The following is a 26020-nucleotide window of genomic DNA, read 5'->3' as shown; positions in this document are numbered from 1 at the left end:
CCTTCAGATACAATAATTTCTCCTGCAATAACCCACATGTTGATCAAGAGAATTTTTCTCTGAGTCCAGAGATCATACATCTTTGGAATGGACATCAGTAAAAATGACAGATCTTTCAATTTGTTGGCATCTGCTTTCTCATGGCTCTGCTCCTTTTGGAGATATTTACAGCTGTGCAAATTTATTAGGGTTTTGCAGAAAAGCAAATGCAAAGCTCATCACACAATTATAATTTCTGCTGTTAAGCCTCTTCCTATTTTTGTTTATTTATTATGCCAATGTATTTTGAGTTTTTGAGTTGGAACAGCCTTGTACACACACATTTTCCCCTCCAGGAATTTATTAAAATTGCTTTCTGGATATATGAACTCTCTGCTTATTTGGACCTTTTCTGCAGTAGACCCCTCAGACCTGCAGATAAAAACTGCAAACCATTGATAAGGGCTCTGCACAGGGGAACAGCAGTGACCTGCAGCAGCTGTTTGTCCAAGCCTGGAAAGCACCAGTGACAAAGCTAATTAATTCATTTCTCAACTCCATGCCTTCTGCTTAATGCACATGCCAGCAGTGAACCACATTATTTCACTGCAATCCAAATATCATGTGGTAATGTGACAATGTTCCCCTAATGTTTGTTGAGAATTTCATTAAAAGATACAGTAGGAAAGCAGAATCTTGGTTTGCTTCTCCTACTGGGTTTTGTTTCCCCCTATTTTGTTTCACTCTGAATCCCTAAAGTTTCTATTACATGTGATGATGTTTCAATATTATTGAAACTATTAGGAGTTTTCTTAATATTTCCAAATCAACTTTTATCCATAATATTGTTTCAGTGAAATGCCTCTTTTTCTACATCAGCTCTTTCTCTCCTGACTCTAATAGATCTTACTAAAGCTCTAATTCCACATTTATGGTATAAAATAATGATAACCTGTTTCTTGCACAATTTACACACATAGTGTAGCTGAACAGAAATCTGCATTTCTACACTTTTAAAGCACATTAAAACATAAAAATCCCAAGCCCTCCATGCCCTATGCCGGGATTTATCTTGCAATTGTGAATGTTACTATTTATCTTGAGAGAGGAATGATACAGAGGCGCAACACCCACCCCTGAGCATGCACAGGCACGCAATTCCAGAATTCAAAATTTCAACAAACTCTTGCTTTCAGTGTGAAGGAAAAAAAAATCTGAGAGTGTTTGAGATTGTTACCATCTGTCAGACCTAGCAGGAAGGTGTGGGCATCTTTAAAGACTAAATAGAAAAAAAATCACCAAAACCAGAATCCCAAAATTAAACATACTTATACACTATTATACACATACACACTAGGAAATATTTACAGATCACCTGATACTAAAGAATAGTCCTTGTTTTAGCTGGGATAAGGTTAATTTTCTTCACAGTAGCTGGTACAGGGCAGTGTTTTGGGTTGAGAATGACAATAAATGCTCAGTATATAAACTGGGGGGAAAGCTGGCCAGGAGCCACTGCTTGGGAACTGCCTGGGCATTGATCAACAAGTGGTGAGCAAAAGCCTGGAGCATCACTTGTTTTGCATATTCTAGTTCCACTATTATTATTATTATTATTATTATTATATCTTTCTTTTCTTTCCTATTAACCTCTCTCTATCTCAATTAATGAAGTTTACTTCTTTTTTCCCAATCCTCTTCCTCATCTACTGCATTCCTATTTCACTTTTCAAATGTTCTCTGCTTGTTGGTTCAAATACAGCCAGGGAATACAGAAGGACTTCAAAGAGAAAAACTAAATATTATTCATACTACCACACTGATCCACGGATCATTTCAATAAAATAGTCCCTAAACAGACACAAAAAACCCACCCTAAAAGTGTTTACCAAAAATTGCAGGCTTGTCTTTTTGTTACCAAGGTTTGTATTTGCTCAGTGGAGCTTGTGATTCAGTTTTCTGACCTCTTGCTGTTCCACTCCCCAGTGAGATGATCACTGTGAAAGACACTTTGGTGATGCACTGACACTGAAGAGATTTCCACAACACAGCAGCAGAAATTAACCTTAAGGAGCTGATTTGTGCCCAGCTCCTGACACAGAATCCCTCCGTGGAGCTTTTTATGACCGTCCTTCCTTCTCTAACAACTCTTTTGTTTTCAAACTTTCTTCCCCTCAACCATGAGATGGAGGATCCCTCCTGACTGCTGGATCTGAAGCAGGAGCTTTGATCCAGTGCCTGCTGAGCTCCATTGGTTTCAGCCAATGTCAGAAGGTTTCAGCTGGATCAAGGCTGGAGGTTCTGGAAAACATTGACTACATATGGTGTGTGGAGCTGAGAGATAAAGCTGGTAGAAAAGGAGAGCGGGAGAAGGAGACAATAAAAAGCATTCCCCTTGAAGATGTTTCCTCATTTCATACAACACTTCAAACTGCACAGGATTTTTCAGCCTTTACTACTGAGTGCTCTGGGAAAAAAAAATGGAAATCTGCCATGTCACACCAAAGAGGAGGCAAGTAACTTTCTCTTGTCAGAATACAAATGATAATACATATTCTCTTTTTCTCTGGTGCCATGTCATATTATCCTCTGTCTTATTGCATTTTAAAGAGAACTACCTGGCCCTCAATTCTTGTTGCACAAATCAAATCAACACAGTGCCCATTTTGAGAAAAATCCTCCACTAACCTAAGATTTGTTCTGCAGCATTCCCATGATTCAGCTGAAAGGCAAAAGAACCAGTCTGCTGTGTGAGAAAGGATTTAATTGCTCTGGTTAGAAGAATTAATCTAGACAGGCACAAAGAATACAAAGAAAGGAAATTTCTCTTGTTGGAAACTGAATTTTGCTCTTGGATATGCATCTGTAACTTCTTCTGAAGTTAGCAGCATATCAAAGGCAGGATTAGGCCATAGGACATTTGCATCTCTAGCCAAGGATCCAGACCAAGGGTGGAAACAAAGGGCATTTATTAAGCCTAAATTAACAAATATTTTAATTGCCTACCTGCTCCATTTCCGTAAAGGTGCTCTGCTCCTCATCCTCCTCCTCGATATCCGACTCACCCACAGCAATAGGAACACAAATGGACAGATCAGGATTGGTCATAAAATCATCATCTGTAATTGCTGGTTGTTTCTCTCCGTTTTTATTGACCGCATCCTCGGCGCGGCTCTCCTTGTGGTTCTCCATGTCTTTGCTGAGCTCGGCGGTGGCATGGCTGTTCACACAGTTGTTGAGGGCTCCTGGGTTCTGGGCAGCGAGTTTCATCATGGCCTTCTTCTCAGCCGTGGTCTTGGGGTGCCTGAGGACGTGGCAGCAGAAGTTCCAGGCGGCTTTTTTGGCGTACTGCAGGCCCCTGTTGATGCGGGCGAACGCGAGCTGCAGGTTGTTCATCTCGCCGTCCTCGTCCGGCGCAGAGAGGTTGTCGGCGCTGAAGGAGCTCAGCAGCAAGGCAAGGAACAGGTTGAGCACCTGGAAGGGGGGAAGTTAAAAGGAAATTGGTGAATTTTAAATTGGTGGAAGAGGTTTCACAGTTGCTGGAAACCAGGAAATTCCTCTGGCTGCCCTGGAGGACTCCACACCCTGTCAGGGGGCTCAGAGACCTTGGCATAGAGCCCAAGACCCCTGTGCCTTTGATTTAGCCCTTGGAAAAAACAATTACCAACCTTTATATGAAGAATTAAAAGCCATGAAAGTTTAATTAGAATGATAGTGAATTTATCGGGGTGAAAAATAGATTTTTTAATGTTTTTAGAATGGGGGTTCAGGGGGCAAAATGGAGGAACCTGGACATGTCCAGCCTTTCTCCTTCTTCTTCTTGGCCTCCAGCTTCTGCTGTGATGGTGGCACTTTTAGATTGCTTTAGAGTGGAAGCTCACTGTCTAACATAGGTGATAGGTATTGGAAAGTAATTGTAAATATTGTACATGTAGTTTTTAGTATAAAATGATATACTGGGGCAGGCAGAGTGCATCTGACTGTCTTGCTGAGTGGACCTTGACAGGCCAGGAGAAAGAATTTTATAGATAAGAAATAATAAACAACCTTGAGACCAAGAAATGAAGAGTTCTGACTCCTTCTTTGACTGCCAGGCTGGGAAAAGAGATTTTCTAATGCATCTTGGGGTCACAGTGACCAGCTAGAGAACCCGAGATACAGTGACTTCTGTGAGCCAGAGAGAAGTTTGGTAAGAGGATCCAAGTTTACCCCTGACAGAATTTTCTACCAAGGTCGTTGACATAGAAACCAAGAAAGAAAGGAAGATAAATAAGAGAAACCTGTGACTGCCTGGTCCAATGAGCACTTTGTCTTTTGTGACCAATGAGTAAACTTATGAGTTTTGTAAAATGTATAAAAAGCGTGTACACTGTAATAAAAAAAAGGTTTGAAGCCTTCTGAAAATGGAATGTGTTGCTTTGTATCGTGACCATCTCAACTAAGATATGTTTGGTCCTGGAAACAGGAGGGTCTGAGTTTCATCTCATCTGTGGCACCATAACCCTGTCATGGAAATCCCTCTAATTACTAAGGGTTTCTAATTTCTAAGGTGGTTTCAGCAGGAAAAGGAGTCTGCAGGCATTTTCAAACACATTGACCTCAGGTGCAAAAGTTCAGCATGAGCAATAACACACACTGACATTCCCTTTCTCCCTCTCCAACCCCAACACCCCAAAACATGAAAAATAAAATGCAAAGCTCAGAAATAGAATAGAAAAAATCCTCCCCAGAAAGCTCTGTGAAGATCTCACTGTGGCTGTTCAGTACCTAAATGGAGTCTATAGTAAAATGGGGACAAACCTTTTTGTAGGATTGTTGTAACAGGACAAAGGGAAATGGCTTAAACTAAAAGAGGGGAGTCTCAGACTAGATTTAGGGAAGAAATTTTTGAAGATGAGGATGGTGAGGTACAGGTTCCCATCACTGGAATCATTCAAAGTCAGGTTGGATGGGGCTCTGAACAACCTGATCTAGTTAAAAATGTGCCTGCTCACTGCACTAGGTGCCCTTTAAAGGTCCCTTCCAACCCAAATTCTTCTATGATTCTATGACAATGATGTACATAGGCAAGGCACTTCAACCACACTGTACATTTGGAAACATTTCTAAACATTTGTATGCATTTTCACAGACAGTCTTGTTTTAAATATCCTCTGGGCCATGAAGGAAATCTATTGTGACTGTGAATAAACACCTCTGAGGTCATATAGCTTCAAAAACTTCTCCCTCCAGGCTAAAACAAGCCATCACAACCAGATTACTGTGGCCAAATCTGAGCAAGACTCACTCCCAAAGCCAGCTTGGTCCTGAAAATGCTGTTACTAGTCAGGAAAAAGAACAGCTATTTGAAGATTTTCACAGGTCTATGAAAAGATCCAAACTGAACTTGAGATTGTGTGTTACCTTCCTCTTGTTCTTGCTACTTTCAGAACTCTCTACTTTTGCTGGCAGAGCATGGCAAGATTAGACACAACTCGGCATTTAAGGGATATTTTTGATGGTTTAAACCTCTTTTTACACCCCTGCTCCAAACAAATACCATTATATCCAATAAATAAAGCCAGCTTCTTCTCAAAGGCCATCCCAAGTAATACATCTCACAGGCTGGTCACCAGTTGCTGTATATTGAACATTACATCTCTTATGGTCTGAGAAGAAATAAATTACAGCTTTTGTGCTGGATTTATCAGGGCAAAAAGTTCACACTGGAGGTGGATGCTTGGGATGACAGGAACAGGGCAAAGGTGACTCAAACCAATATCTGCTAAAATATATTTACCCCCAAACAAACCAATCCCAAATTGCCTGGTATCAACTCAACTGCTGCCTGTACCAAGTGGGTGGGTGACAGCTCTGGGTACTGGCAAGGAGGGGTCAGTGCTGCAGCACTCCTGCCATTTACAGCAATAAAATGGACTTTGTGCAGGTATTTTCTCTGTGATCTCTTAATGCTACCAGATACACCTGTAAGCCTCCTAACTTCTCTCTTTCTGATAGTGCTTTAAGTTGATAACACCTGCTAGACCAACATAAACAGCATTAAAAGTACTTCTATTTAACTGGGCCTTACCAAAGAGCCACAATCTTTTTGTTATCATCCCATTACCCTGTTCCTTCTTATTCCAAATATTCAGAATATATGGGATAGAATTCTGAAAACCTGGTCCTAATCACTCTGATGGCACAGTGTTTGAAGTGCCCTGTCAGCGCTGTTTTGTAAAGGACCCTTTACTGCAATCACTGTGACTGAAAACAAAAGCAGTTGGTGGCACAGCAAATGCCCCCATCCATCATGAACCACTGAATAAACCATCGCTGCCCCAGCACTGCCCTGCTCTAAAGTAAATTGAGATTAAATCTAATTGTTTCTTAGCTGATCCACCACACTGAGAGCTTGTGTGGGTCTTCTCATCACTGTGGTGGCTTGGTGGGAATCAACTTTTCCTTTCCCACCCCACTCACAAGTGATGCTGTGTGAAACCAGAGCAGGGGATGTGCAGCCAAGCAGGTGGGAGCCCACCAGGGGAGGAGGCACTGGCAGATCCCCTTCAGCCACTTTCAGCCCAGTTTGACAGCAGGATGAGGGCTCAGAGATAACCACACTGCTGCCAGAGTCCTGAAAATAATCATGTGTGTATGTGAGAGGGAGCAGGTGGAGGAAGGGAGGGGATAAAGGAATCCAGAATAAAAAATCTTCTGGACTTGATAGGTACAATTCAATTACCTTAGAAGAGGTGCCTGCTGATGTTGGAGGGTATTGGATACCTCACAGGAGGTCTGTGTTCTCCCAAAGCTCCATTTGCCATCCAACCAGGGCACCCCATGTGTTGCAGGGGGAGACAGACTGGCCAAATTTAGGGGACTGAATTGCTCATCAAGGATGGCAGCTGCCTCCAGCCTCAAACACCAAACCCTGAGGGTCTAATGGTGCACCTAAGCCTCATTTCAGTCAGAAATTCCTCTTGTGGACAACAGACACTGACCAAGCACAGGTGACCCTGCCAGGGCTACGTGCATCTGCCAATATGTCTTGTGCCAATTGACCCTTCCATGCCCAAGTCATCCTCAGGCAATTGCCCAGAAGGACAAAAAATATCAAAAAGCTGTTCTGGGAGATCTGTGTCCAGCTGGAGGCCAGGATGGATACCCTGAAGTATCCCCAGAGGTCCTCAGGCCAAACTGAGTCAAGCCCTCGACCTCTGAAGAGCAGTGGTAGCCCAGACATCTCTATACATGAAAATCTCCTTGTATGCACAGAATTTCCTTATCTGAAGCTGAATTTCATCTTGTACTTCATTAACTCTGCTGTTCACTAAAGGCTTGAAACACCTTGATTTACTTTTTTTGTATTAATTTCAGACATCAAGCTACATATATACTTTAGATATGTTTTTCTAGATATAGAAAAACATTTTTTCTAGATATATCATGTTTTTCTGCAGGTACATGTAGCATCCTCAGTATTGTTATTTACCTGGATTGTTAAAGCAATCTTATTTTCTTCCCAGAAATGCAGCTGACATTTTGCACAAAGAACAATTTGCACTTCATGCTTTTAGCCAAAAATAAATCTCAAATATCATTCCCTGCTTCCTTCATCAGCAGGTAACCTCAGAGTTGCATTGCTGGGCATTCAAACAGAATGAACTGCTGAATAAGCACTTTATGTTTACTTGTTCCCACATTTCACTGCACACTGCATTTTCCAGAAAAAAAATATATGCCTAACCCATGACACACCACATTTCCTGTAAAAGGTTACTAATAATACCCAGTCCTCCTGGTTGCTAACACAGTGCTTTCAGTTTAAGTAAAAGCAAACTAAAGATTACCTCAGTTTCCAAAAGCAATGGCAGATTTCTATGCCCAAATGGATCCCCTTAGAAAGAAATCTGCTTTCCAGTGACACTGAGCACCCAGACTGTGAAGCAGGTCACTTTTTGGTCTTTAGGGCTGGGAATCAAATGACAGATGCACTCAAAGAACCCCAAATTCTTTTAGTATAATTATATGAAGCTTTTAGCCTAATGACAATCCAGCATGCTCTCGTTGACCTTCTCCCTTCCAATGCCTTTTCCAAAGCTCGTGACTCTGGTTGTGCCAGTATGAGGCACAAATGATCAGATTAATTCAGCCTCATGGCAGGCGCCTCCCTGAGGTGCTTAGGCTGCAGTTTTCCCAGGATGTCTGCAGACAATGGAGACAGTCTGGCATCCCAGGGGATGTTGGAGCTGAGCAGGGCCCACTAAAGACTAAGCAAGCTTGGATTTTGTATCTCAGACCTGCATTAAAGGCAGATGCAGGTCAAATAAGCCACAAAGAATCAGAGTATCTCAAGCTGGAAGGACCCATGGACTCATCAAGTCCAGCTCCCTGCAGGCCTATTTAAAACTAAATCATATGAGTAACGATGCAGTCCATTGTGACACCCAGCAGCCCATCTTGGTGACAATCACTCTGCAGGACAGTGGTGACCAACCTTTAAACCAGCTTTTACAGCTTTCCCCAGGACAGAGGGGAGCTCAGGGTGCTCCAGCCCCATCCTGAGCAGCAGCACAGGGTAACAAACCCGGCACTGTGCCAGGCCCTGCACCAGTTCTGTGCTGGCTGAAAGTGAAAAGCACAGGGGCTTGGGGCTGTGAGGCTGATTCCAAGCTCCCCATCCATTGGAGGCACTCATCCTCCCCAAAAAGCTCCAGGCAGGGAGACACATATGCTGCTGTGGTAGGCTGCAGTCTAAATATCTCAGCTCCATCCTCTCTTTTTGTGTCAACACAGGGCAAAATCAGAGAATTTCTATTCAGATGACACCTTCTCATCAAATCCAGTTTGAAGATACATCTGCAAGCTCTGCTGCTGAAGTTAGGACACTTTTGGAACAAAACCATGAGACTGCTTCTTCCTTTCCCTTATGCCTTTTTGTTTGCCTTGATTTGGCAAAAGTAATAGCAATATAAATAGCAATATAAATAGCAATATAAATCTTTCTGTATTTAACCTTCCATCTGTCATTCAGTCAGACAGTGTGAAGACTCCTGAGCTCCTGTGAATTAACTCAGCTCTGTGTCCACTGCCCTGGACCCTCATTGGTGTCACCCAGGAAGAGGGAAAGGGATTTTACACCTTTCTTCCCTGGGGAGAGAAATCTCCTAGGAGCCAGCCAAGCAGGTTTTGCTGTAACAACAGGAAAATACCCCTATCAGTGAAATCTACCATGCAAAAAGGAAGCCATTAATCCAATTGTAACCCTGTGGCAGCTCATTGTCACTTCTGTCACTCAGCTGCACAGGAAAGGCCAGACAGTGCAAGTGAAGTACCTTCCAGGATCACCAGCTACTCATTTAATACTCTTTTCAGCTACTCATTTAACATTTTTTTTTCAGCTACTTATTTAATACTTTTTTCAGCTACTCATTTAATACTTTTTTATTGTGGATAAAACAGAGCCCATCCACCTGCAGTGCCTGGCAGATACAGACCAGCAAGAACCTCTTCAGGCACTCTCTGACCAGTGAAAATATCTGATTTTCTTCCTTCCTGCTCATGGATGGCAGTGGGCATCTGCACTGTTCTTTGGCTAGCACAGATGGGAGAGATGCTGTTTGTTCTTTGGAGACCTTCTAGCATGCCTAACAAAATAGGTGCCAATTATTATATTTTGTTTACTGCTGTAGAATCCACTAAGCTGCAAAGAAAAACTGCTCAGGAAGGGGATTTCACTGCACTAAGTGTTAGATCTAAGTTAGAGATCTGCAGTAATAGGACAGTAATGTAGTCAGTCTCTCTGGAGGATTATTTCCTTCCTTGGAAGTGTATTTTCCAGTCCTTTGTATGTTTTCATCCCAGAGCAAAGAGAGAGTATTCCTGCAAAAAGCAATTTATATGATCACTTATTTTCTATATTCCCTTCCTATTCTTTCAGCTATTTGTGCTTGGATAAGAAGCTTATATCCTCTCAGCCCAGTTTCCCTTTATCCTGCAGTCAATCTCATAATCCCATTCTTCTGATATCTTAGTTTCTCGCTGTCAAAATGATCGTGATCACACAAGATTGGCAAGAGGTCCCTGTGGCCTGGGGCAAGTGAGGGAGAGCACAGGTTGGACATCATCAACCTCCTTCATTTTTCTTGCCCATTTTTCTTTTACTTTCAGCTAGGAAAGCACATGGAAATGGGGATATGAATTTCTTGCCTTGAGACACACAACTTCCCATGTGGAAAGCGTTTGAACCCACAAGCAGCTGCAGGTGGGAGTGTTGTTGGGCACTGCAGTACCACTGCAATACCAATTCTTCCAAAAGGAATTTTTTCTCGTCAACTCTGTATTAGCCTCTTAGGTGAAATAACTGGTTTATCTGTTTAAATAGAAGAAAATGAATTTTAATGGCTGCTCAGCAAATACAGTCTATTTCCTAAGTAAAATCTCTGAACTACTTCATGATGGCAATGAGAGTGGATGTTCTCCTTAGGAAAGAAAAAATGTAATATGGTAAGAATAATTATATCATATGCGAAAACTGGCTGTAATTTCAGAGATTTCATGCGAATGATTTCTATTTACCCAGAAAAATTGGAGAACAATGCTTGATTTTACCACTGGCCTATGAAGAATAAGTAGGAAGGCTGACACAGCTTCAGCTATCTTCAGGAATGGGGTGAGTTGAGGGTGTTCCCCCTACCCTGAATTTTTTTGTGATATTTACAATAAAGCTGGGGGTTTTACTGACAATTCTTCTCTTCAGGAACTGAACTTTATGTTTCCCTGCAGTTTTCATGTGTCTGGTGCAGCAGTTTGAGCAGTGCAGGGCAGAGAAGTGATGCTGGATGGCAGCCGTGCTCACCTGTGTTTGATGGGTGGGGAATGATCACCCAATTTCTCACTTCAGGGTTTAAAGGGGTATCTGTAATTAACGGGGCAGATTCCTCAGTCCTGTTCTCTTCACTTTGCACAGGAGGGGCCAGCCTCTGCCTCTCCTCATCCCCAGGTCCTGCAGCATCCCACAGGCTGGAAGAACAAGGTGCCTGTGTCCTTGTCACTTGAAACACAGTCCTGGAAACATCAGTCTGAGGCAACCTGTGGCACTTTTCACCACAACCTGGTGGCTGCCTCATGTTTACAAGACTTTTTAATTTGTTATTCACCTACATGCATATTCACCACTGTGCAGACAAATTGTACCACTCCAAATCTGGTCAAGAACTATTGAATTTGGATTTCTTTTGTAGCTGATGACTTTCAGTGTTTTTTTTTTCCTAAGTATGTTCCTTAGAAGTATTAGAAAATGAGTCTTTGGAAACCAAGTGTTTTCTTGAAATTTCTGAAATTCCAAGTCTCCAAATGTTATATGTGCGGAGGAAGAGAGGGTGAGTAGAGTCAGATAAATTCTTCCCACTATTGGAGGCACAGTGTAAAAACAAACGTGTTCCTGCAGGTTTTTCATCAGATATCAAAACAACATTAATTCACCAGAGTAGCAAGGGCTCTACCAGAGCTGCTGTGGACTTCTCAAAGCACTGTCTAGACAGACAAAACGTGCTGTGAGACAAGACCAGTTGAAAACTTCTCCAGCAAAACCAGCAGTGTTTGTGATGTTAAAGGCTCAAGGTACCCCAAAAACATCAAGGAAACCATGGAAAGTTTATTGTTTGCAAACCAAGAGACAATTACCCTTCTGCTAAGTCAACAAAAAGTGTTTGGCTGTCCTGCTGAGGGGGATGTCAGGACAATCAGAGAGCAAGACAGACTGCACAGTCTGGGGAGGCTTTGCTGTTGCTGCTCCCTGCAAGGAGTGATGATCAATGAGAAACACCTGCATTACCCTGGAATATTTTCACTGGCTGCATGCAAATAACAGCTGCTCTACCAATTATACAATGAAAAAACCCCCTAATTTTGGATGTTTAAGATCTGCAGTTTCTACCTGAAGACCAAATCTAACCCTAGGGGGCTCATGTGGAGGATACTGCCCAGTCCAGGTAGAGTGGGATCCATGGAATCATCCTTTTAAAACTCAGATCCTACACCTCCACAGATCCTCATCCTCTTACAATTCAGATCCTATACCTCCACAGATCCTCATCCTTTTACAATTCAGATCCTACACCTCCACTCAGTTGTGACCAAGGACTGTGCTAAGTTTTGCCCTCAGTCATCTCAAGCCCATCGTGTCCCTTGGGCAATCAGGACTGGAGATCAAGAGAAAAAGGAAATTCTCATTCACACATGGCAGAAAACAGCTAGGGAAAGGTAAGAGCCACAGAGAACCAAAAGGATAAAAAAATCCCACATGGAAACAGAGTAAAATTGAAAGAAAACCAGTGATAATGGGCACAGCAATGGCTCCCTGTGACCAATATATTACAACAAAGAAAAATCAGCATGAGGGTAGGCCCAGAGACTCAAAAATTAAATCAGAGAGTCAAGAAATAATTATCTTTCCTCCCCCCTTTTTTTTATTTCAAGGAGAACACGGTTTAAAATGTTTTTTAAAAATCTGACTTTCTAATCAATTTCCCAGGTTTAATATTTTAATTTGGGTTCCCTCACAAAATCACACTTTCCTATTAAAAAATAGGAAATGTGGAAAGGATATTGAAATGTGAAAAGGATACCTCTACAGTGAATTTGGGAGGTGTAAGGAGGCTCTGATTTTGTGAATTTTCCAAGTGCAGATTCCTGGAAGGGCAGAACAAAGTGACAGAGCTGCCTGCCAGCCAGGGGGTTTTCTTTCAGAAGAGCTCCAAAATAGATTTCTACCAGTAATTTTGCACAGTATGAAATCTCCTGCCTTCACAGCACATGGCTGGGCTTGTGGCTTTCACAGATTTCTCTTGGAGAAGCCCCATGACTCAGAAGTGGGACAAAACCCCACATTTCATTAAAGAAACAGGAGGATTTAGCAGCGGTGGGGCCAGTTACATCTCCACAATGAAAGCCATGTCCTGCAAGGTGGGAGGTGCTGACAAACACTGCTGTCCTAAAAAATGACCCATTTCATCTGCCTGGGTTCCAGAGTGTCCTCAATGGTCAGCCCATCCCCTTGGTCTCTGGCTGAGCTGCGGGTAATTCTGCACATTTCTTAATGCTTCCAAAATTCCCATGGACATGTCATTTTACAGTTACTGCAGTTACGAGAGATCTGGAGAGGGACTTGGGACAAGGGCATGGAGTGATAGGACAAGGGATAATGGCTTTAAACTGAAAAAGGAGAGATTTGGATTAGATATAAGAACAAAATTTTACACTGTGAGGGTGGTGAGGCACTGGAAGAGGTTTCCCAGAGAAGTTGTGACTGTTCCATCCCTGGAGGATTCAAGGCCAGGTTGGAAGGGGCTTGGAGCAGCCTGGGATAGTGAAGGCATCCCTGCCATGGTAGGGGGATTGGAATGAGATGAGCTTTAAGGTCCCTTCCAACATAAACCACTCTTTGATTCTAGGACAATGAAGCCTAGAACTGACCAAAATTGGAGAAAATACATTTCAGGTAGAAGATAGTTAAAGGAATGGAAAATTTGGCTCATATTCAATCAGAACTAATTCAAACATGATTCTGGCTAAGAATGACCCAAACAAAATGGGAAAAAAATTAACACCTGAATCTGGAGTCAATGAAATAGAACAAAAGGGATTTAAATAGTAGCAAAGAAACAAAAATTATAAGAGAGATGAAAAATCAATAGCTTAGGTTCTCCTTTCCCTTGTATTGTTTGCAATAATATAAAATAGATGGAATAGATCTGTACCTATTGGAGATTCTCCTCAGTAAGTGTGGGTCAGTCAGTTTATTGAATTTAGAGAAGTTTAACACAGTAAGACACAGATGAGCAGAATTTCAGAAAGATGGAGAAATGTGGAATGGTAGCAGGAGACCAAAGGCAGGATCTCTTTGCAGGAATTTCTTTCTGTTCAATAAGACTCCAAAAAGGAAATTAGTATCTGATCCTGTGTACTACATTTATTTTCCAAGTGCATTATTCAGCATTTTTCCTTGAGAAGCCACAGACTGTTGCCACACATGTGCTGGTTGGAGAAATCCAGATATGAATGTGCACTGTACATGAAAAGATAAATTCCAGTGTCTCTTAAATATCACACACCTGCTAAGAAGGTTAAGTCTGTCATGACTCACTGGTTGTTTCACATATTCTTTTTAACAAGATATTTCTAGAGGCAACTGTAAGAATGAACAGCTCACTGCTTATTTTTGGTGACGGAAAAAAAATATTTGTAACAGGGTTTTTTTTTTTTTTAAAAGTGTAAGATGTTTAGGAGTAGTGAATAATGTATTAATTTTGTACCACCTGGCCTATTTTAGCATTAAAATCTTGCCTTTCCCTGAGCACATGTTAGGAATAATCCTGTTGTCATTACCCTTTCAGTGACATCTAGACAAGTCGCACTGTGACATTAATAAAAAGAGACATGTTTAGTTGTACCTATCTTTGCACACTCCTGCCCAATTAAATTTGACTCAGTGCCTTCTAGATTTTAATAACTACCCAGTTATTAGCAAGAACTTAACCACTGACAAACCCCTACTTACACTACTAATCAAGGACACATGTAGTACCAAAAGTGGGCAGGTTTACCCTACTCATGCCTACTACACCAACAGGGTTGCACTTTTCCAAATAATAACTTAGCTCCCCTTTGATCCCCTGGAATAAAACCAAATCTCAGCAAGGACTCCACTAGAATCTTCACAAGTAAAATATCTATGAGAACATAAAACATACATATGGTGTATCTTATTAAAAATATTCCATCTTGTCAGTAGTTCATATACAAAGTTGATGCTTAAACAATATTTTTAGGGAAATATCTTTGATTTGGAAACACAATTAGAGCAAAAGGCATGAGGATGGTTTACAAAGGGTTGGGTCAATCGAATTAATTAATACCATTCCTCTTCATTCATATTTCCAAGACACCTCACACCCATAAGTGTTAATGGAAGAAATGGAAGATAGTTTTGTGTTCTTTTATATACATGCCTATGGAAGAGCACTAGCATTGTTAACAGATTTTATTTCTCTCTGATATATCCCAGTGACTCATTTATAGATCAAGAAGCAATATTTATAATTCTACTGATGAAAATCTGCACCAAATGCCAAAATCTGTCACAGTCCACTAATGAATCTGCTTTGGATTATTGCTTTGGGAATTCCTTATGCCACCATATAAATTAAAAAAAAAAAAGTTTTAGTCCACTTTTTGTTTTCAGCCTCCTTTGAGCTTCATCAGAAGCAAAAGCTCACTCCTCTTCTGTATGCCAACTCCTACTGGGATTTGAGCTAGCTGTGTTTTCAAATATCTACTTTTCTGTGGATGAATATTGCAGGGAAAAAATTGGCAGATTTTAGTATATATTCAACACAAACACCATGTAATACCTTGAAAACACACTTGTCCCCCTAAGATGCAAGCTCAGATTTAGTCACCAAGTGCCAAGACTCAACTCTTCAGAAGAAACAACTGAGCCTGTAGCAGATAAAGACTCTCATAAATCTGAAGTGACAGAAAGAAGCAGATTACTTTTTAGAAGAAGGTTTTGAAAGTAGTCACTCCTCCTATTTATTTTCAGGTGCATTTCTCTCACATATATGAGGGAAAGCAGCCTTAAACCTCCCAGATTTGAATAGACTCCACTCAATCTACCACAGAATGGCATTTTGGAAACACAGCAGTCTTTGATGGCTCATCATAAATACAGTGAGATTAATTTCCCCAGACTTTTTAGCACCAGCATCTGATGTTACACATGGGGGTGGGATATATCCACCCAATAAAATAAGTGAGATTAATTTCCCCAGACTTTTTAGCACCAGCATCTGATGTTACACATGGGGGTGGGATATATCCACCCAATAAAATAAATTACAGTTATTTATGTGGATACTGATAAATCATACAGGTTTTAAAGCCCATTTATTGAATTTAAAGAAGTTTAACACAGTAAGACACAGATGAGTGGAGTTTAAGAAAGATGAAGAGATGTGGAATGGTAGCAGTTATTTTGTCAGGCAAAAGCTTTGTATTTCAAGCAACCCACAAGAGGATGGAGGCTTTCCATCGCTTCTAGGAGCCATCACAGGCAACTGGAATGATTGATGGTTGGTGTCAGGATTTATTTTTTTTGAAGCATCAGATGATGCCATCTGTTTCTGGTGGACATTTCTTTAACCCTCAGGATGTTTAATACTTAAGCAGACATAGCCAGATGCTTGCCCAAAAGCATCGACTACCTGAGTGCTCTGCTTCCCAGGCGCTTCTCAAGAAAGGCTGGATAATGGGGAATACAAATAGCTGAAATTGCTTTGGGACACACAGAGTGTTCAGGTAGCTGGCATGGAAATGATGGAGGGAGAAGCTGGGAATGTGCTGGGGTTTATCTGTTTCCCTCGGAGGTTTGAGCTCTGCAGCATCACACCAAATATTCCCGCTGCCAGATGAGCAGGAGCAAGGAGGACAGCAGTGACATGCTGACAGTTGTTCTGACACCACTTTCTCTGTATCCCCAGCTGAGCTTATTGATGGATTCTGGGCTGCTCTCCTGCAGAGCCACATGTGACTCGGCAAAGGAAACTCGCCTCCCTTACATAAGCGCCCGAGCTGACGAGACAAATTCAAATGACACTTCCACTCCTCACTAATGATCCCTTGGGCTCCCTGGCTTCTTCTGGACCCTCAAACTCTCCTTGTTGCCAGTATTTCCCAGCTCTCATTATGGCTCCTGCAGCTTTCTGATCAATCCTCCTCCTCCCTGGGCCCCACGTGCCCCCCGCTCGCTGCTTTGCAGATTTTGTCTTTCCTGACGATGACTGCTCCTGACGTGCCTATTCCTGCCTGTTTATCTGCTGGCCCTCTCAGCTGATGTAACCAAAACACAAATGCATATTTCCAGAATTTTGGGAGCTGCTGAAAGAGCAGCTGAGGTGAACAGCAGCGTCCAGGACACGAGCAATGGGGTGCAGAGAGAGGGGAGGGAAGGGAGTGTCAGTGTAAGACTTGGGACAACCTGAACTCTCTTCAAATCTCCTGTGGCTTCCCTAATCCTTGCAAAAAGCTGTTTTTCCACAGGTTTCACATAGTTGCACCTTATGCTGTCTTCCTTCCATTGTGCAAGAAGTAAAACCAATAGACCCCAAGGAGTGTATGTGTTTAGAGGCAGAAGCACAACATGTAAAGCTTGAGGACACTGCAGACCTCTACTGTGATTCAAAAATTAAAAATCTAAACCCTAAATGTTGTAATTTTGGCTGTCATACCTTCCTTCCCGAACCTGCTTTAATTTCCAGCAAGCAGATCTAACCTAGTTAGGTTTGCAATTAGAAGGCACACAATATTTTGAAATTCCACTTCATTTATATTAATAATTAGATTGAATACAAATACTACATTTTCCTCCAAGGAGATTAACCTTTATTCACACAGTGGTTGTCTTCAGTGGCCCCCATGTGTAAGTCATGTTTGTCATTAAATGCAAAAATAATTACTTGATTCAGGGCAGCAAGTTTTGCTGGAAACCCTGATTTAAACATTTCTCTAAGGATAGACAGTAAAACCCACAAAAATGGGGCTTTGGTATTCTATATTTGTATATAATTTGGAAAGAAAATAAGGAGATAGCTGGAAAAGTGCTATCATATGTCATCAGAGTTCCATTTGCATTCATTTATTGACAAAAGTTGTCTGAATTAAAGAGGCCTTGTACTTTTTGGGGTAAAACAACTCTTCATCTCCCTTTAAAAAGTTTTATAGTCTTGAAATTCCCTGGTTTAATGCTTCCTGTCTTTTAAAAGCGTTGGGGTTTTGATGTATCTTCCCTCAGTGACAGCCCTATCATGTCAGGCAGAAATACAAATCTCCATCTGAAGACCACCTTTGACCATCCTAATATGCTTTGGTTGTCTGAGCTCCTGAAATGTAAAATTGTAATCCACTTTTACCCAGGCCTGTAAGATGCTATTTTGCTATTACTTCTGGTTTTACCACAAGGGATAATGATAGTTCTCTGTACCCATTCCATTTAAACAAAGAGAAAATCTGACATTACCATAAGCCTCTTTCAAGCCCAGACGTGATCTGCTGAAAAATTTGCAGTGATGGAGAAGCATCAGCACTGAGTGAGACAGGACTTTATGGATACTCCTACACTAATAAATTAAATGTGTTCAGGGATATTTTCTGGCACTGAGGGCAAATGCAAAAGAACACCTTAATCTGTGTTATTAAACTTCATACTCTGCACTGATCACAATATTCCAGCTGGGATAGACCTGTGCAGCTCCCATACAGCTGATGGAGTCCCACAGGGAACCATCAGTTCTCCTTCACAGTTCTCCTTCACAGGTGGCCACATAGGCTCACTCTTATGTTCTTCAGTTAGAGATTGTGGTGCTCAATTAGTGACACTCAGTAATTAATTCTAGAAAAGGGTTTATACAGAAACAAAGCCCCTGTGTTGAAGACCATGCAATCCAAATACCAGCCCTGTCTCACACATTTAAGCACTACATATTACAGCTGCATCTTTTGTGGTTTTTTTTATCTGTTTTCTTCACTCTAAACATTGAAATAAAGGCAACTTTGGCAAACAAAAAAAAAAAGTATTAGATAAATACATGGGACCCAGTGACACCTTATATTGCTTAGACTCTGTTATTTAGGTAAGTTGTTCAGGACAGGGAATTGATGTGAATTTCTTCTCATATATTAAGCTTCACATAAAGCTGCAGCCATTTCTCCAAATTTCTCTCTTGAACATCTGTCAGGCCAGAATCTATGCTTAATGACCCTTCATCTTTCTTGCCTTTCTCCTCCTTCTAGGCCATTATTCCCATCCAGGTTGCACTGGTGGTGCTCAGGACAATGTTCAGACATGGTCAGACTCTTGTAAAAGAACAGGATGAAGTGGAAGCACCAAGTTTTGCATTGCTCCCATTCATAGAATCATCTCCTGCTTTGTATAGAATCATCTCCTGCTTTGTATTGGAAGGGACCTTAAAAATCACCTATTTTCAACCCTTCTGCCGTGGTTACAGAACCTTCCACTAGACCAGGCTGCTCAAAACCCTGTGACTTGATTTTTCTTTTTTGCCCAGCTGCAGAACTGTGTGTCTGTCAGAACAGCTCTGGTAATGCATTTTATCAACAGATTTTGTCTGTTCAAGAGGGAAATGGGGATGAAAGACTCATAATGAGGTTCTGTTGATGTCTGACCAGTTTGAGACTCCACTGATTTTAACCTGATGGAGGTTTTGTGGGACTTTCCCAGAACATCTCTTCAAGGATCCTTTCCTACATGGAATTGTAGGAAAGGCACATAGGCAGGCACAAACCTCTTCCACCCAAGAATGTGATATTTCTATATTTCTGCCTGTCTCATGGGCCAAATTATAACAGAAAAAAATCCATAAATGGTTCCTGAAATGTGGAAGCAGAATAGAAGGACAGGTTTCAGGCACATTTGACAAAGAAAAGTTTCCACTGAGTTTAACCAAAGTGGTCACTTCAAATCTTATCCAAACCCTGCTGAGCAGCTCTGCTGCCAGGCACTGAGATTACCATAGGAAAAAACAGGACCAGAAGGTCCTCTTGGGTCAACATATCAAGCCACATGGGGATTTCTACAGCTGTTTGCCTCCTAGGATGGCAGGGACAAAAATAGGTAGTTTTAGGGGCTCTTTAGTCCGTTATATTTAAATTTTTTGGGTGGTAAGATATTTCATGACTTCACAGACTCCATTAAACAGATCTGACTATAAAGGCACCTCCATGAAATTATTTCAGATGTAGATGTTCACAGTGGCTGATACATATACTCTCAAGCATTTTCTGCTGGTAAGCTACTGGATCACAACATAAATATTTAAACAGGGCTGAGTGCATGACCTTACACTTTGTATTTCATAATTCCATGCATCATGCATTAATTCAATAATGGTTATGCAATCCTGCCTACAGGATAGTGTGATACCCTAGAAACTGGTTGTGCTTTCTACCTTAGTGTTCTCAAAAAATGTCATCAATATTTTCCTAAGTGAATGGACAGCAGGGGAAAAAAAAAGAAAAAGGCTATGACTGATCCTAAAGGAGGAATTCCATTCTTATATTCTGCTTTTAAGAAAAATTCTTAAGGTATCAGTTTCCTGGTTACAGACCATGCATGTTTACATGTTTGTGACTCCAGCAATGCAAGATCCACCAGGGAAATGCAGCAGTGATTTGCCAGCTTGCAGTGGGTTGGAGAACAGGCCTGGATGTGCCATGGATGAACTGGGATGTGTGAATGGGACAAAGGTGACACAACAGCAGCCCAGAACTCAGCCCTGAGGGCCAGTTAATGCACTGCAGCCCTGTGGATTGAACACCAAGGGATGCTTTTTGGCTCATGCAGCCCAGCTGGAGCAGGAGCAGAGACAGTGAGTGCATTCCAAGCTGTCCCTCCCTTGGTGGCACCTCAGGAGGGCCTGGCAGGATCCATCCTTCATCCTGGTGGCCACCAGAGGGTAAAAGTGTGGCTTGGCCAGTGTGTGTCACACACACCCAGTGAGCCTGGGAGGTTGTCCTGCCCGTGATGAAAGTGTCACTTTAATTCATGCACGATGTTAGCACCCTGCCACAGACACATTTTCTGAAAAATCCTTTCACTAGGATTTTTCTCCTGAGAATCTGAGAGGCCTCAGAAGCGAAATAATAATTATCTGATTGCTTGAAATGTGGTCTGGAGGCTCCTTGCCAACAGGTGCATCTTTGATTGGTTCCATGTGGATTGTTTCTACTTAATGACCAACCACAGGTCCAGCTGTGCCAGGACTCTGGTCAGTCACAAAAATGTATTATTCATTCTTTGCTAGACTTCTGATGTCTCCTTTCTCTTCTCTTCAGTATACTCCTAATATATCATTTTCTTTTAATATAGTGTATATCATAAAATAATAAATCAGCCTTCTGAAACATGGAGTCAAGATTCTCATCTCTTCCCTCATCCTAGGGACCCACAAACACCACAGCACCCAGCACACACAGCTGTGCCCCAAGAAGTGGCTGGTGTCACATTTACTCTCACCAGAGCAGGGGACACCAGGTGGTGCCTGCCTCCTGTCCCTAATTCTCCTACATCATCTCAATAATTGGTGATTTTCCTTGTTCACCTCAGTAACATAAATATACATTAAAAACACGTTAAGCCCTTTTGAAAACTTATCAAAAAGCATAATTATTAATTTCGTTATTTCAGAAGCTCTCTCTTACAAATGAGGAAAAAATTCTTATGATCTGTCTGGTTTGGCTTTACCTTCTAAAGCAGCCTCAGTGACTTTAAAATGCCACCTGGCAGTAGCAGCACAGCTTTATTGTGCAAAAGGCAGTTACACTGCACATAGTTTTCCAACTATATTGTAAAGTTTAGCTCCTTGAAGATGATTCACTCACCAGCTGACCAGCCTTAAATATAGTTTCATGTGGCATTGCACACAAATTGTCCCAGACATTTTCAGGATATATGAATACTATTCAAAGTCTAAGGATACACTGAAATTCCTTTCAACAACTGGACTACTCTATAACACAATGTTGCCCAGGGCATTTACTAAGTTTCCTGGCTTTCCTTTCACCATTCTTTTGAATTTTCGTGTTAGTGAGGCTGCAAACCAATCACTGAATATACCACAGAATTGCAGTGGCTGTAACAATTTCAACACCAGTTTGCAGACTTTACAGGAGTTCAGGTGCAAGTTTGCTCCATAATCCTCAGCCTTGCAGTTGGGAAAGCAACCCCAGACATCACCATAAGGCAGATGTGACAGATAAAAGTATTTAATTTAGATGCATGTATAGATATGCTACACCAAGGTTTTCTCCATGCCTCCAGATACAATGGAAGAATTTAGAGTCCAAATGAGATAAAGCCCCAGGAAAATATTCTTTATCAGAACTGACTCCTGAAACTCAGAGGAGGAAAAAGGATCTCAGCAAGTATTTTGCAAGTTTTTCTTTGCTGGCACAGATGGCAATGGAGTTACAGGTTAAAGTTTTTGCACATGAATATTTTTATTTGAAAGGCCTCGTGGTGCTTTTAAGCTACCAGAAGTTTTGTGCCTGATGACGTTGTAAGAGTGAGTTGGTGAGTTCAATCCACTCTTACTGAAGAAAGCAACAATTTTTCTGATGCCAGAGGTGTAAGATGACTTCCTCTCTACCTGCTAATCAACATCATGAAATCTCCAGGTTGGCACTGGATGAGTCTCATGATTCACAATCTACTGTTCTTTCACCTATAAAAAATTTCCTTCTTTTTTCTTTTTTTCTATGAGAAACCCAAACACAAGAATTCTTCCTCTTTATCAGTCTTGGCCACATTCTTACAGAACTGTTGGCTGAAAAGAGTAAACCTAGCAATTTTCTCTTTCAGCTGACCAATAACTTCAGCTTCTCCATGCAGAAAGATTTGCTCAATATCTGGTTTTACATCTGGGACAGTCTTTCTTTTTTTGAGCACTGAAGGTTAAATATACGTAGATAATGTTAATGCAGTCTCTGCTGAGACAGATTTCATACTTAGCAGAACTTGTGCACATTAATGAGTGCTAATATCTAAGGGTATCAGATGTTGCTAATTCACATCTTTTAATAATCCATGAATATTTCAAATGTTAACATTTTCCCCAGAATTTAACACATATTATTTCCAACTTTCATCATCATACACAGAACACATTGCTTAATGGCAGAGGGAAATTAACTTTCTAGATCTCAGGCTAAACTCTCCTAAAAGATATAACAAATCATGTTTTTTCCACAACAAAGAAAGTAATATTCTGCTCCTGCTCTTCTAATCAAATTTAATTTTAAAAAATATAGAAATGGTAAGTCATAGAAAAAAATCTAAATAATTTCTCACTTTCTGAGTAATTACAGTTTAATCCTTTGACTTTTATTTAAAAAAACACCTAAAAATGTACTTTGTTCTTGCAATCAACATTTTTGTGTGAAAATAACTGCTAAAATTTAAGTTAATGTAAATAAAGCAACACACTTGGTTTTTCTACAAGCTCTTTCAAGAACTTTTCTACCCCAGCAGCTGAGTACCAAAACATTGGGTACTTAAAAGCAAAACAACTACTAAAAGCAATTGGTAGCATAAAAAACAATTTTTTTTTTTTTTTTTACAGCAGCATCTACTATTAAATAACTCACTACATAAACAGTAAGGCCATTAGAGCCACAATGTCAAAGATGCTCTGCAAGCTGAACAGGCAAAACATTTCCACTATGACTGAAAGCCAGCAAAGCGCTCCTTAAGATGTCAACAGGGAAATATAATTCAGTCTTAATAGGTTCAGAGCTTGTGTAAGCCATGCTTATGGGAGAGTCTATTAAAAAACCAGCAAGTGAGCCAGTGACATTACTGTAAACAAAACCTGGAGCTACCTAAAACATGCAGGCTAAAGACATTCAAAACTCCTCTCAAAGACACTGTGCTGTGGTAAAGTTGTGTATTCTGGGCCAGAAGTGAAGTGAAATATAAATATGAATATATAAAAGTGAAAGGAAAAATAAACATTCCAAAACAGGAATAGGTGAGGTGATACTCACACCTGTACAGAAAAGAGATGAGGAAAGCCTTCAGCCCCATGAACAGCATAAAATATAAAATCACTGTGATCAACCCATGTGCCTTTCTTCTAGTAAAACATCTGCTCTTCTGGAAAACCCAGCAAGTCCTCATTTCCAACTAGCCAACTAGTAATGCAGCTTTGGGATAGGAGCAAATTTGTCTTGGTGACAACTTGGTTCATTGAATTAAAATTGTAGAGCAATGTGAGATTTGCCGTTTCTGGATTAAAAAATGGTACATTTGTACATGCCCACCAGGAAAGGAAGAAAAAATAACCAAAACATCTTGAGAACTCACCACCAGGTTTCCTATCACCATGACCAACAAGAAGACGAGAAGGCACAGTGGCTGCCCAGCTACTTCCATGCAGTCCCACATGGTCTCGATCCACTCTCCACACAAAATTCGGAAGATGATGAGGAACGAGTGGAAGAAATCGTTCATGTGCCACCGTGGCAGGTTGCCAGTGGTGCTTATCTTCTTCACATTGTCCAGGTAGCTCTTCCCAAAAAGCTGCATCCCTACCACGGCAAAGATGAAGACAATGATGGCCAGCACGAGGGTGAGGTTACCCAGGGCACCCACTGAGTTTCCAATTATTTTAATGAGCGTGTTTAAGGTCGGCCAGGACTTTGCCAACTTGAAGACTCTCAGCTGTGAACAGAACATAAACAACAGTGTCAGCTCACAGGAGCATCAGCCATTTCAGCCAATGCATTATTAAAGTGAGTAAAACGTGAAAGATGTTAAATGCCGCAGTGCATGTGGTACAAGGTGATTTTAGCCATACTTCCTGTTAACCTCATTACTTCTATTAATAAAACATCACTTGGGCTTCTCAGATGAGAATTAAGTTTTCCTGAGCTATGCTCTGCCTGGTTAGATAGACATGGTTTTAATGGCACATTCCCCCACTGGTGGGGAAAGGATGGAAGAATCACATCTATTTCTTAGTATTTTCTTTTGTGTTGCTTTTCCTCCTCAAAATAAACATCCTGGCAGGCATCTGGAGGGAGGGATTTCAGGTTTGGTCCCCCAATGAGAGAAGGAATTCCTCTGTGCTTCAGAGCAAGTCTCAGTCAGATGTTATTAGCTGTTAGCTCCCAGGGTGAAAATCACCTCTGTGCCGAGGATCCCGCGGTCTGTGCACAGCCCACGGCCCACTTAAGACCTATTTTAAGGATGTAAATGGTGCCTAGCCCTTGTGCTGTGTTTTCAGCTGAAGGTCTAAATTAAGCCCTATTGAAGCAGGATTGCTCCAAAAAAATGGAGGGAGACACTTAGGACAGTGATGGAAAATTTACGTTTTTGAGCAATGCAGAAAATTTTGGGGAAAAAAAAAATCATTTTCTTCTGGTAAATGAAACCACTAGGGCTTGTTTTCCTGATCTTAAAAATTTTGAAGCCATATCATGGCCAGAATAATTAGCATGGACATCCTGGTACATGAAGTGCAACACAAATGTCAGGCTGGCAAGGAAAGTACTTTTCTGTTCCAGAATGTTGCCAGTCTCTCATTAATAGAACACCACTGTCCCCTGCTTAACAAAGGAGCTGACAGCTCAGGAGTTCCCGTGAAAGACAGATGCTGTGTTATGCTGATCAGTTCTAGAAAAAAAAAAATCCCTCTCTGAATAATTCAAAGACATTTTCTTTTGACAACATCTAAAAGAACAGTGGCATGTTTATAACATAATTTAGGAATAACAGCTCCTAAAACAACAAGTTATCAGCTCTTGCATTTCTTGGGCTATCAATTTTCTACTGTCTGTGCTAACAGGTGCACAGGTATAAAATGGCAGATCTTTATTACAAATTGGAATTCAAATATTTTAAGTGTGCTTCAAGTACCTGGCACAGCTAGAAGGAATCAAATTATGTTCTCATTTACCCTGATGTAAATCTGGAACAATTCCATTTATCCCACAGTAATTAGTGTCACATACTGTTCACCAGCTTGCAGCAATTATAGGCAGATGCATTTTAAGAAAATACGTTGCATTCATGTCAGAGTTTATGTGTAATTAAAAAAAGATGGTTAAGAACAAAATAAGACCATTACCAGACGAAAGGAGCGTAAAACAGACAGGTTTCCCATGCTGGACAAACCCAGTTCCATCAGGCTTAGAATAACAATTATGCTGTCAAAAATATTCCAGCCCTGTTGGAAATAGTAGTAGGGGTCAAGGGCAATTACTTTGAAGATCATTTCTGCTGTAAAAATCCCAGTGAAGACCTGCAGAAAGAAAATATGAAGTCAAAATAACCTTTTAAGCACAACTCCTTGCTTGTGGAGTTACCACTCTCACAAGTAAACCCAGCAGAAACTCACACACATTCAAACAAATATTTGCTTTTTTTGTGGCTCACTCTTTATCTCTATTATAATTTTGTCTAGTCTTTTCACAATAATACCTG

At 41.0% G+C, this 26020-nt stretch overlaps 1 protein-coding gene across 3 annotated transcripts in view; it reads right to left on the bottom strand.

Annotated features, from left to right (window-relative positions):
* The window catches only part of LOC135443558 (sodium channel protein type 5 subunit alpha-like), a 214421-nt gene that overhangs the window by 70781 nt on the left and 117620 nt on the right, over positions 1-26020 (bottom strand). For all 3 annotated transcript variants that reach the window (XM_064703849.1, XM_064703850.1, XM_064703851.1), the window contains 3 exons: positions 25665-25838; positions 23900-24256; positions 2986-3453 (listed from right to left, as the gene is read on the bottom strand). In XM_064703849.1, coding sequence (XP_064559919.1) covers positions 2986-3453; positions 23900-24256; positions 25665-25838 — 999 coding nt within the window. The remainder of the gene's footprint in view (positions 1-2985; positions 3454-23899; positions 24257-25664; positions 25839-26020) is intronic.

The sequence above is a fragment of the Zonotrichia leucophrys genome, chromosome 2, assembly GCF_028769735.1.
Source record: "Zonotrichia leucophrys gambelii isolate GWCS_2022_RI chromosome 2, RI_Zleu_2.0, whole genome shotgun sequence".
NCBI lineage: Eukaryota > Metazoa > Chordata > Aves > Passeriformes > Passerellidae > Zonotrichia > Zonotrichia leucophrys.
Note: the sequence above shows the minus strand (reverse complement) of the source record. Positions and strands in the feature narration are given on the sequence as shown.